Raw genomic sequence first — 13,418 nt, 5'->3', positions numbered from 1 at the left:
CTCACCCAGGCGCGACTGCCGAACTTTGAACTTTAACTTTGTTTACGCCGCGAGTTCATGAAAGTCAAGCATGGAGTCTGAAAATTGGTAGACATTTTAACGAACTTTCAACAGAAAGGAACATCAAAATGAGTGCATACTATTGCAAATTAACTTCGTGTAGGTAAATAATGTTCTTTACAGGCCTGTTTCGCTATTTATATTGGTGGTTTTTGTATTAATTTTTACAGCATTGATTGAAGTAGCCGGCGAAAACATTGTAGTAGCCGATCGAATGCGCCGGCCGCCGGCTCTTAAATAAACCCCTGGTGTTAGACTTGCTGCATTGCATGTTTAAATGAAGAGCGTTTTCTCTGGAAGTTTACTTTTTTGGTTAAATAAAAAATAGATGAGCCGTACTAGTCTAATATATAATAGAAAATAAAACTCAGGATATTCAGTACTTTTATGACTAGTTTATTTGTGACACAAGCTTTCGTGCACACAGTGCACTTCTTCAGGTTGAAGTCAAAGTGTGCCAAAATTAATTACTCATTCCCATAGAATTCAATAAAAGCATTTTCAAATCCATGTGACATCATTTTTGAACTGTTTTCTGATTGGACGATGTCAGTTACATCAATGTCATTCACCTGAAGAAGTGCACTGTGTGCACGAAAGCTTGTGTACTGTCACAAATAAACTAATAATAATAATAATAGTGTAGTTTTATATAGCGCACAAATCCATCTAATGTAAGATGCTCAGGGCGCTTGAAATGTGGACTAGGAACTAGATCAATGACCTTCTTCGCATTAGTCATAAAGGTACTGAATATCCTGAGTTTTAATTTTCTATTACACTTTTTTGGTGTTAGTATAATGCACTGAAATTAGAGAGCTACTATGTACAAGCACCTGTTGCATCATGGCCAATATTGCTACACAACATTCTACTATACCTAGTCTGTTGCCACTTAGCCTATTGGTGGTATCTGGTTTGTTGCTATATGGTTCTTTGATATCTTACACCATTTGGAACCCAGTTTTTGTCATCTTGTCCAGTGCCTATTGCCACCTGGCCAGTTTCCACCCTATACTATGTAGCGCCCAGAGTTTTAGGCATAGGCCAACGTTAAAATTTCTATTGTTAACCTTAACAGTAAATATAATTTTTTAATAATTCGAAATCGAAATCAAAATAATACCAGACAACCTAATTTGACATTCTGAAATGTAAAATATTAGGCCTACGTTAGGCCTACATCAATGTCATGATATATTAATTCAGTCCTCAATCATATTAGGCCTATATTGTAAAAGTATCGATAGTTGTTTTATGTTGTTATGTTGTTTTTTTTAAATAATTCTCAGTGCAGTGTGAACGAGGAGGCTTTAAACTTAATGGTTCTATAAAGTAAAGGAACTTAAAGGCATGGCCAACTCCTTGACATCAAGCAGATACCGCTCTCTTATCTTTTCACAATACATACAGTACTAAAAATTAATAGATTGACGAAAAACAGCTTAAGAAAACCTTGTTTACAATAAACATTGTATGCATGTATTAATGTAGTATTTGAATAAACCTTATTTTCATTAACAACAATTTATGAAAATATATTACATTTTGGTCCTGGAAAAATAGTGAAAAGAAAATAATATATGGGTAATTCAATTCATATTTTCACACTAGCGACTTCATAGGAAGAACTCATTTTATTAGCATTAAATTAAGGTGAACTCTTATATACATAGAATGAAATCATACTTTCAACTGTTGTTCATTCATAGAGTAATGTTAAAATTCTAACATTCAATGGCTATCGAAAATAATTACCTAATATTCAATCAATTGTGTTTTATAGAACTATCTACGGAAGATTTCAATAATTTGCTCTTAGCTATGGCCGAATGGTGGAAACGATTTGAGAAAGTTACAATGCTGAAAGTATTGCTTTGTAATTTCCCAGAAAAAATTGATATAGACACTATAGAAGATAAAAAGAAGCCTATCCAATTGTTTCGATTACTTGAGGGTGCAGGACTTATCGGCCCATCAAACATTGATCTTCTCGCCGAACTGACTGTGCTCTGTGGTATGGAAGGTGTAGAGCGAGGCATCAAGGAGAAGTTAGGCGAGAAGTTCAAGGGATTTAGAAAAATTACAAAACCTACTATCTCGGAGTATCGACGAAGTTTGATCAAATTTGGTCAAGCTATAAACAAGAATAACAAAGAAAGCATTGGCCACTTGCACAGCTTTACCGATGACCAATGGACAGATCAATGGGTGTTAATATTCGAATTAGAACACGCCCGCAAACTCACTGAAGAAAACAAGGATGCGTTCATTGAATTGCTTGAACGCAATGGTATGGCAAGTGAAGTCAAGGCATTAAAAATAAAATCAAAATAAAATCGATGCTCTGATAAAATAAATCGATGGCCTGACAAGAAAAACTATGTTCTTAAAATATTGATTTGTAAGTGTGTTTTTGCAGTATCCCTATTTAAGCGTTAGTTCCATTCTATCACATACCATTGTTTATACTAATTTCATTCGCAGATTACATTTTCCATCAAACTGCCCAATGACCACTAACCACAAGGGTGCCCAATTGGTTTACCCTGATGAGGGAGAATGCCTCATCAGTGCCCACATTCATAACACCTCCATGTTCTTACCACCTCAAGTAAATAGATCATCTCATTTAACGGATTAATAGAGGGTGCCAATCAAGGATGTCTGGTAAACAGGCAGTTTTTCTTAAGTGTTTCATTACTGCTGCTGCAAACGCCAATGAAGCAGGACAGTAATCACATCTCTGAAGTTTTATCATTCTGAAAGGTTATGTAGTTATAAGTTTATATTGTTTAGGTTTGATAAGTTTATTATATAAAATATATTAGTGTTTACCGTATATTAATTTATACTTGGTAATATTTTTAAGAGGTTTAAAGTGAAAGACATTGCTGACTACAAAACTATTTTTTTGTATACAAATGCTGAAGGTTAGTTAACTAGATGATGACTCATACTAATTACATGATAGTTATATTTTAACTCATGGTGGCGCTGTACTATAAACAAACAATTCAAGATGGCGGCGCCCATAAAATGTAATCCAAGATGGCGTCGCCTATGTTGATAGTAAATCAACAATTATATTTTAATTTAAATGCATTTGAATGAATTGGTTACACGAGTGAATCGATTGTTTTAATTAAAATAGTAGAGAATAATGTGTTGATGAGATTAATAATGCTGCTATTACTTATAGTCTTAATGTTCTTGATCATAGTTAACTAATTAATCATGAATTCATTACATTTAATATTTTTTGGTTTGGTTTGGTTTGTTTTGATTTTGTTGTTCTGAATACTCCACGGAAATAATGAACCTGAAGAATGCTCACTCGTGAAGTGTGTTCTTTTTAAGCGTCACAGATTCATTATTTAAAAACCCAAAAAGCACATGAGGACTAATTATTTACCTCAGTTTCAATACAAATTCCTCGCTGATTTTAAGTGGGGGACGGAAATCACTAAACAGAAATTTAAATGGGAGATTTTTTTGTTTGTTTCTAATATTTGAACATGTTTTGAACTATTCTCAATAATTATGAAATATGAACATATCAAGAATTTCTCAAATATTACAAATCAGTTTGTAAAAAGGATGAAACAATTATTGCAAGTAAATTTCAGAATAATGTATATTATAATAACTACGGTGCGGTTTGTGTTTAATATTAGCGATATATTATATTATGGTACGTTTCGTCATCTAGAATTGGCAGCACTATTTTCATTCCTTCCTATTTTGATTGAAAAATATAACCCCTCTCGCCACCACGAAAAAACAAAAAGAATTTAAACGTACACAATGAGCATTATCAAGGTGACATCGCGATCAAAAACCCATGATACTTTTGCTTTAACTCGTCCTGACCTCTGCCTTCCCTTGTTTGATTATGTACAGTACAGTACCGCCTATTTGGTGGAATAAATGAAACAAAATAATGAAGTTATTGTCATTAATTATTGCAATCAATTTAGACTACTAGCTATTTTGGACAGCTACGACGAAAAACAACAATGAATCTCATCAGTGTTTTTCATTCTGCTGTGACACTTATCTGGCAGCCATTTTGATTGAAATAGACATAATTCCTGATTGTATTGTTTTAACGAGTTATGCCTGTAATCCTAGCAGTGAAGTATCACATCGAGTAATTCTGTGGTTTGGAAAAACAATATCGAAAATGGAATAAATGTAAAATTAATATAGCTTTTAAGCCAACTACAAACATTAAATATTTTCATACTTTTTTATAGCCCAAAAAAACACAAGTTTCTCTTTAAATACAACTTAACCACCACTTTCTACAGGATAGGCTCTACAAGTACCATGGCCTGTACTTAACGGAAGATAGGTTAGATAAGTTGCCAGTATTACTAGACCACCTGTCCATGTGTCTCAAATTTCTGGAGAACGGTGTTACTGGTTTGTTTTTAATTTTGATTCTTTGATGATTGCTTCTGATAGTTTGAGGATAGTTCATGAGTTTCTCTTTTTCATATTCTTAAGCGACGATTTTTAATTGGGTAAGGCGCTATGCAAGTCCATTTCCATTCTCTTATGCTGCTGCTATGCAAAAGCGAAAAATCATATTGCTTTGTTTCGTCCCCCAACAGTTATTTTGAAATGTCTTAATTCGGGGTGAAATTGTTTGGCTAAAATTTATGAACAATATCAGAAAAAAAAAATTTTAGCTCACTGTTTATAATGATTTGTCATTAAAATCCACCATTCGGTGGACATTTGTGCACAAAAATTTCAGTTCCAGCATAATACGACTACCATCAATATTCTAATAATCAATCAGCAACATTATCGTTATCATCAACAATACCACATATCGATAATTGTAAAACCCAATAGGATACCAACAGTGCTCAAAACCAACTGTTTACTCCTTTTATTAGATACAAATGTATAAAAAAGTATATATAATATTTTTTGACACTTATTTTACATAGGCTAATATTTGCCTTGGTATAAGAACTATTATGTACAGTGCTTTAATTTATTATCCACTAATTCCAGAGTAAAGGCCTGCTTATACTTGCAATGATACGATAAAAAGCTAAAAGCAATTGTTTATATAACAAATAAAGGATATAAGAGAAGTTTTTACACTAGGACGAATCGTTAACGATTTATCATGTATATTACAAATGTTTTAACAAATCAATTTGTCATAATCATGGAAAAACTATAAAATCGTTGTTACTACTGCTATGATTTTATCATTTTTCCATGATTACGACGTATTTGAATTGATTTCATTTGAATCGTTATCGACGGTCCTTGTGTAAAAACTTCTCATATCTTTTATTTATTATGTGAACAATTTCTTTTTAGCGTTATCGTTGCAAGTATAAACAGGCCTTAAAACTAAAATAATACTGTCAGTTTACAGACTGAAGCAACGTTGAATATTATATATTTCTGACTAAAAGCCTACGTTGATATTGTTAATTGCTAGGAATACACTCTTGTCAAGAAGTTGTGTTCCAGTGCACCCGCGAACACAGTAAGCAAAAGCGTTCCAAAGGTCGGTCTACCGATGATTAAAACTTGTCGATGATTTTAAAGCCAGGCTCCAGAGGAAAAGGGTTTGTTTATATCCTGACAAAAGCGGTGTTTGACAAAAAACTCGAGAACAGTTATTAAGATACAGATTTTCGACTATTTAAAAACTGGGTGGAAAGGGGCATAACCGCCCTTTTGCCCAGTTTTTAAATATTCAAAATATTTTCCATCAAACACCCATTTGTGTCTTACAAAAATATTTACAACATATCACTTTTTTTTTCTTCCTCCGAGCGATGGCTTTAAAGACGCACAAGAAATAAGTCGTTGCAAATATTTATGTCATAATTGAGCAATATGGGGGAACTTTACATTATTTAACTTTAAACAATTACAAAATTGTAAGAATGTAATGTACACATTTAAAACTATAGGTTGATTAAAATATTCATTGTTTATAATCGGTAACTTTAGTTAGTAGCAGTGAATTTATTAGGCCATATGTGCATTAATGTTGCACACCTGAAATTGGAATACAGTACTTACTAACAACATGCGTGTTAATAAATCAACATTGGAACACATTTTAATGTTATGATTCAAGGGTAGTGTTCACGGTTATCACACGTGCAATGGAACGCAACATTAAAAATAATTCACTCATCATCTACACACAATTTCTTATAATAACTAATTTCTGATTTTTTCAGACAATAAAATTGCCTTGTATCTTGTATAACAAAACACAGATTTTCCCTCCAATTAAAGACCACATTTTTGACCAGATTTTTCTCCAATTAAAGACCACATTTTGAACCAGATTTTCCATTGTCATCAGCAACTTTTTGGAAAAATAATTATGAGGCTATAGAGAAAAAGATATTGTTAATCCAAAGCCACAGCAAGGGACCTCTAATTGGAGGTGGTGAAGGGGTCTTTAAATAGAGGAAGATCTGTAATAATGACAATAATTTTTCATATTTTTGTTATTATATTCAAAGGTTCACTATCTGTTCAATAACCTTATTCAGTCCTTGGTCAGTGATGTAATCTATTTACAAAAACCTAAACAATTCAATTAAAAAAAAATTAAATTGCACATTTGAAAGGTTGAATGTTATTAACTATACTATGAACACAAGTCAAAAAGCAAATAGGATTTCACTTTAATTTAAATTGATCCTTAAGTTGGTTACCAGCAAATTTAAGGGCCTATGCATAAGACTAAAAAAAAAAAATAGTATTACGTCCTTTGATAAGCAACATTTTTTAAATATTTAATTAAAAGTTTAATTAAGTTTATATTTAATATATAACTATTATATAAATATAAAATTTTATTTTCAATTGGTTTGCTCGATACAGAAAGTAGAGCTTGGGATCCCTTCGTCCAGTTGTGGTTCCATTTGCGATGCGTTAGGATCAACATTATTTAATTTTATTAATTAATCCTTGTAATAGCACCCTATAAAGCATATCTATTGTACATTGGTTATCCAGGTTGAGTCATTTTGGTCTTGAATTGCATTTTTTAAACATCATGAATACGGTACTCTACTAAATTTTGATAAACCTACAGGTCTTCCTCCAATTAAAAACCACCTTAAGCCAGGAAAACGAGACAAACTCATCTCCGCTCCCTGTAAGCACCAAACGATGCAACGCTGTCTGCTGTCGTTGGCAGTCTTAAGGGATCGCCTTTAAAAGTAATCCACGCGTATCATGGTGTTCTCCATAAAATCGTTTCGGTCAACAACTTTGAGTGCCCGGTTTTAGGGACAAGGTTTTCATGGTCTTTAGCAGCTTTGGTCTTAAATTAGAAAAAATAATTATTATAAAGATAAAAGATTTGTGTTCATCTAGGGCCACAGAAAAGTGGTCATTAATTGGAGGTGGTTTTTAATTTGAAGGAGAACTGTGTTTACTTGCCATCTACAATACCATCAAGTGCTGTCAAGTAAAGTGAAATAAAAAGCTAAGATGAAAAAATACCTATGAAATTATAATTGATATTGCAAGTACTAAAAATATAGCATCATATTTTAAAATTTATAAATAGTATTGAGAAAAGCATCATATAATAAAGGAAGGAACGGCATCAGAAAATGATTCATGAAAAATTGTCCAGGCCTATTTTTCCCTAGTTCTCTGTAGTACAGACTACCCCGGACCAGTTATATCAGGAGGTAGTGGATTCCCCTTCCCTGGTTACACCAAGTAGGCATGTTCAAAGGAGGCTAATTATTAGCCCTGAAATAGCAGTCTACTCCTCATCTTCTGTAATGCCCTTTGTTCAGTTATGTTTTGTTCAGTAAAAAATTTACTTTAGAATATTTAAGTCTGCACTGGGCCGACAATTTTTTTGCAGCCCGAGAAAATGAATTAAAATCCACCAACCATCTTTGGCTAGAAAACACATTTGTATTTTTTTTTTTCAGCCCCACACCAATTACCAAAAAGTAATATTAAAACTGAGCATGAAGCGGTATGAAAGCAGTGCATGAAGGTAGTTGGAAGCACATTGAAAACATCAAAGTTTTCGTGTGGCCCTTGCTGTTAAACCCAAAATTCACTTTGGCCCTCCAACCCATTTTTATGTCAATTCCTGCTACAACTTCACATCCATTACAGATTACAATCTACAAATAAGTTTTCATATTTGTTTGCAATTTTGAGAAATTTTGTAAAGGTACCATTGCGAGATGATGACACAGTGGCCATTATAACTTAAGGAAAACTTAAATAGCTACTTCTAAGCTTTAACTACTAACTTCAACAAAGTATTAAAAATAAACACATTTGCCCTGGGTGAACAAAGTGTGAATGCAGTCTCAAGTGACATTTGTGTATTACTGTTTTACCTCTAAATATCGTCCGTACATGCCTATAATAATGGAGGAAATATATATTAATCTCTCCATGCTATAATCTAGTTGCAATGGCCTGTAATGCAGAAGACGATGCCATCATTTATTTTCAATAACTGTACCAAAAGGATTTTTTAAGTACACACAGGAACTAAGGCATGAATGACCCTTCTTCTAGAACACTGCTTTGCAGACTTCTGAAGTTCGTATAAATGCATTTCCATAACTATGTCTTCAAATTTCCGTAGTAAATGTAAAATTTTCAGCTGTGGAATTTCAAACAAGCTGGACAGGATGAAGATTTACTGTATGGGTCACATTCCAGGACAATTGGGCCCACTTTCAAAATGGGTCCAATCGTCTTGAAATTGGAGTCTGATCATCCTGGGCCAGATCGTCTTTGGGCCTGATTGTCTGTATTTCGATGCAGAATTTCAAACAAACGGGACAGAATGAAGATTTACGGCCACTTTTCCTTAGTTTTAACAATAATTTATCAGTAATTTGACAAGTATGAGTTGTCTAGGGGCCTAAGACCTAATGGAAAAATCATTGTTCTAGACATATTTTATTTATGGGTCTAGGCCTATGATAAATTTCCGCAGTATTTTTGTCTATTTCCGTACGTTCATAATTAGGCAACTAGGCCTAACTACGGCAGTTCCGTAGTACTTGAGAAGTCTGCCATTAAATTAACTTTAACTTGGACCCCTATATCTAAAAACTGCTAAGTCAAGTATTCTGAAAAATTTGAAGCACAAACCAAAACATATCCACCACGGAAGTGTGTTGGGAAGCAGGAATGGTTTGCGCTTGAGGTATATATATGTTATTTGGTCCATAAGGAACGATTCCTTACTTTGGGTGGTACATGTTTTAGCTGTTTTATTCATACTAGCATTATAGAGGAAGTAATTCCACATACTCATCAGCACACATGTAGGATGTTGTCAAAGGGGCGTACACTAAAGTAAGTTTTTATGTTATCCTAAATTCTTGAAAATCTAAGAACATTTATTATAGTAACAATTTTTTTTTTATTTTAAAGACCATTTTTCAAGCTATAATTGGTAATAACTTCATCAGATTTTACCCAACCAAAGTCCAAGGTGTGACTAATGATCTATTTTCCAATTGGGCAACACAACCATAATTTTTTTTGCAAGAGGATAATAATGATAATTAAGACCTGCAAGGGTAAATGATTGTACCACATGAAGCCTGCCCTCTATGTACTGATTTAGATGGTAAACTAAAAATTCACATTTTTCTAATAGTTTCTCTACAAAATTACATGATACAAAAAATTAAGGTATGAATCTTCAAAGATATATCTACGGCTGCAGATAAATTCATAAGAACTTTGATCTGATTAACAGAGAGCTTATTAAATTTATGCATGCCCTGCAATCACACAACGTTCTTGTAACATTTGCGAACGTTGTGGTTAGGCAGTCACATAATATTTACACAGCGTTGCAGGAACGTTCAAACGTTAAAACGTAGTATGTATTGGCTCTACAAAATAAGATTTTCAACACCAAACTGTAACATTATTATAATGTTCTTATAACGTAATATTGTTAGCTCGACATAATCCTGAGATAAAAGTTGAAATAATTAGTGTATCCTGTATCCTATTCCTTCTCAATTTTTTCCGGTTCTCCATTCTTGATTGCACATGTTGTAGTCATAGCCTTTTGGCGTTGTCGTATGTTCCAATGCAGGCACTCACCCAGACTGTCAAACCAATCAGAGATCTGATCCCGCCGACACACGCATGCTACTGGATAGATCGACGTTGTGATGTGGACACTAATGAAATAAGTAAGAAATCTGTGCTCATTTGTGGTGTACGACTGAATGGTTTAAAGTCAAAACGGCAATAAATTGGCCTACTGCAAAAACAGAAGTGGTATGCACTAAAACCACAAAGTAGTCCGAAATAAAAGCATGATAGATTTAGATTTATTGTTCAACACAAAAATTTCTTTTCTTGACTTGTAACACCTATATAGAATTCATCAAAATACATAAACACATAAAAAAGTTCCATTAAAATTTTCATACATGGATCAAAATATTAAAACCATTTTATAATTTAATTCATATTCTTTGATAGCATAGAAAAAAATTAAATAAAAATTCATATACTGTAATATTTTTATTATTTTAATCTATTCATTTTATTTATCATAATCCTTGTAAGGAAATTATAGTTTATTAACTCATTTGTCAGAACCATCTTTCTATTTGAGAAAACAACATTTAATTTTTAACCATCAACTAAAGGTCTTCAAAAATAAAGTTAAAAAAATGATTGATCAACCAAATGAGTAGACTTACGCATATCCTTTGTGGATTTCTTGCCTGTTTCTTCCATCGTGTGACACCCAGGCTGTGTGTCGGGCATCAGGAGGTACCATAATCTAATATGGAAAAAATAACCAAAAGAATTTCATTATAAATAGAACTATAAATAACAAAACATTAAATTATTTTATAATTTAATCGACATTCTCCGACAATAAAAGTAATTCTCACCAGCAACTAAAAATGCAATACTTCGTACGGTTGTGCCAAACATCGAGTATAAAGTATTTCAATTTTTTTCTGTACATATCATATCTAATTATACATGCACAAAAAATTAAAAATTGAAGCATCTTAGAACACAAATTATTGCTTTTCAAGAAAAGATCAAAGCAATTGTTGAAATATAACTCAAGATATAGGTATACAATATAAAAAAAACTAACTTTATAAATTGATGCAGTTCTCAAGTTGTTAGGTAGTAAAAGCAACAAAAAAAGAAAAAAAAAAAGATTGTAGAAACCATATGCAAAGTGGATCATTGTGAAAAGAAATTATGGACCGAAACAAGCTGCCCTATATGTTTGATGCCCTTCTATGGCAGTATGCCAGCCCATTAAGAGATTTGCATAACATCGCAGAAGGCACTTGCCTGCCAATAGTATCATCATCCATGATGTGGAAAGGCACTGGTTATGCACGGTCGTTAAATTTTAAGAAAGTGTGAGATTCTGCATTGAAAGCAATTAAGAAATTACATTGGCTTTAGTTTAAACAACTCAACTAATTAACGCCGATGTTAAGGCTGTAGTTAGCGGCGCCACTACCTTACTACTCTACCACTCGACTCAAGTGCTTAAAAAAACAATAATCAATAACATCATTATAATTATCATACCTTAAGCTCAACTCCCGCTGGAATGATGATTGGTCGAAATGAGAGCGAGTGGGGACAAATTGGTGTGATCATAATTGTTGGAACATTGGGGTGTATCATGGATGCCCCTGCTGCTGCCGCGTAAGCTGTACTACCGGTAGGAGTGGAGATAATAAGACCTAAACAACAAAATGAATAAATAGTAAGTATATGATGCCAACTGAATATGAATAAAAAATTATGCCTTAGTAATTTCCAAGTACAACATATTACCCTGGAAATACTGTATTAACTGTTTGTCCATTAACTACCAAGTGTCACGCATCAGCCATCAGGGTGGGTTTGGGTGACCGATGTCCCGACGAGGGGGAGGATGCCCCGATGAGGGTTCAGATTTCGTAGACGAAAGCAAATTTGGCGTGCTCGAGCTTCGATTAAAAGTTTCGAAAGCTGTCCAGGGGGCGAAGCTCTCGAAAATTTTGACAATTTAGGAATTTCAAAGGCTTATTTAATCGACTTTAGAGTTTATTAAGATGTAGAAAATACATACTTCTTTTTTCTCGCCGACAAATTGTGCTGGCGCCACCCCTGATAAAATCTACCCTTGGTCAAATCGTACAGCTGTTTGGACTAAATATGTTTTAGGACTGCAGAATGGTGGTTTTTAATTGGAGGAATCCCTAATTATAGGGAGACCTGTACAACTAATTATAATAAGCACAAAACATTAGCAACACAATTTAATGTACAATTCGAATATGTGGGTAGTATTCATTTAATAATTATACGTTTTTTTTTAATTGTTAAATAATAGCTTGTTTTATCCTATGATGATGTTTCTCTTGTATTCATACTTTTTCTTTGTATATTGTTGCTGTAAATTAATAAAAGTTAAAACTTTAATAATTCAGTAATATTCGTTGCTGCACAACTTTTTATTATTGTTTTTATATCGCTAAATATTAGGTGGTTGATGATGTTTTTATTTTTTTCTTTGAATATTTATATGTTGTTATTGGTTTTATCAGCTCGTAATTTATTAGCTGTTCCATTGTAGTATTGAGGTTAAGGGTGATGGCTATTCTGGACATGTTTTCATCTTTTGTTTTTTGTTATAAAGGACTCCTAGCCATCCTCTCTATAAGTGTTACACACATTTGAAATAAACCTAAATCTGGTATAAGGCTACAGTATATCCCCCTAAAGCTACACTCAGCAGAACTAGAAACCCTTTTGTTGTAAATAGTATCCACATTTGACAAAAACTGTTGTATGCCCATATATAGTCATGATGTGATGTCATCGTGACCATATTTAGGCATGATGACTATCAAATATAATTTAATAGTCTTGACAAGGCTTAGCATTATCAGATATTTACCCATATTTAACTCTTTCATTTTACCTTTTTACTTTTTTTGTTTATCAGTAATCGTCAGTGGTGGATTCAAGGGGAGGTGGCTCAGCCGGCCTGCCCCCCCCCCCTTAATTTCTTCGAAATAATGAAAAAGCAAACTATATTCAAATTGAAGCCTGAGAGTGCCATAATTATAATGGCTCGACCCACCATCTAATAATAATAATAATGGTAGACTTATTTAGTGCATATTGTTAAGCCCTCTATGCACTTCACATTATCATTACCCCGGTCAGTGGATTAAACGCCTATGGAACATGAACTCAAGCTCCCTGGGGGGGGGGGAGTATTCCATAACGTTGCTGCAGGTACATCAGCCCATTTTGCGGATCTGCAACGGATCCTATCACATATATATATATAT

At 33.4% G+C, this 13,418-nt stretch overlaps 2 protein-coding genes across 10 annotated transcripts in view; one reads left to right on the top strand and one right to left on the bottom strand.

Moving 5' to 3' along the window:
* LOC117114152 overlaps window positions 1-13,418 on the top strand; it is a 36,145-nt gene that overhangs the window by 7,706 nt on the left and 15,021 nt on the right. For 3 of the 9 annotated variants that reach the window (XM_033257716.1, XM_033257715.1, XM_033257717.1), the window contains exon 7: window positions 1,847-6,635. The exons of the other annotated variants lie outside the window; for them this stretch is intronic. In XM_033257716.1, coding sequence (XP_033113607.1) covers window positions 1,847-2,397 — 551 coding nt within the window. In that variant the 3' untranslated portion in view covers window positions 2,398-6,635. Of the gene's footprint in view, window positions 1-1,846; window positions 6,636-13,418 lie in introns of those variants that run through there. 9 annotated transcript variants of the gene reach the window in all.
* LOC117114153 (NAD kinase-like) lies at window positions 4,949-11,816 on the bottom strand (the record flags this gene model as incomplete). The annotated part of the gene is given in 3 exon segments (XM_033257718.1): window positions 4,949-10,262; window positions 10,794-10,876; window positions 11,659-11,816. Coding segments are annotated over 3 exon segments (419 nt in total), but the record flags the coding sequence as incomplete, so codon positions are not given.

Source organism: Anneissia japonica, unplaced genomic scaffold, assembly GCF_011630105.1.
Source record: "Anneissia japonica isolate Jap-2015-1 unplaced genomic scaffold, ASM1163010v1 scaffold287840_len1291095_cov163, whole genome shotgun sequence".
Classification (NCBI taxonomy): domain Eukaryota; kingdom Metazoa; phylum Echinodermata; class Crinoidea; order Comatulida; family Comatulidae; genus Anneissia; species Anneissia japonica.
This window is presented reverse-complemented; position numbering and strand designations above follow the sequence as displayed.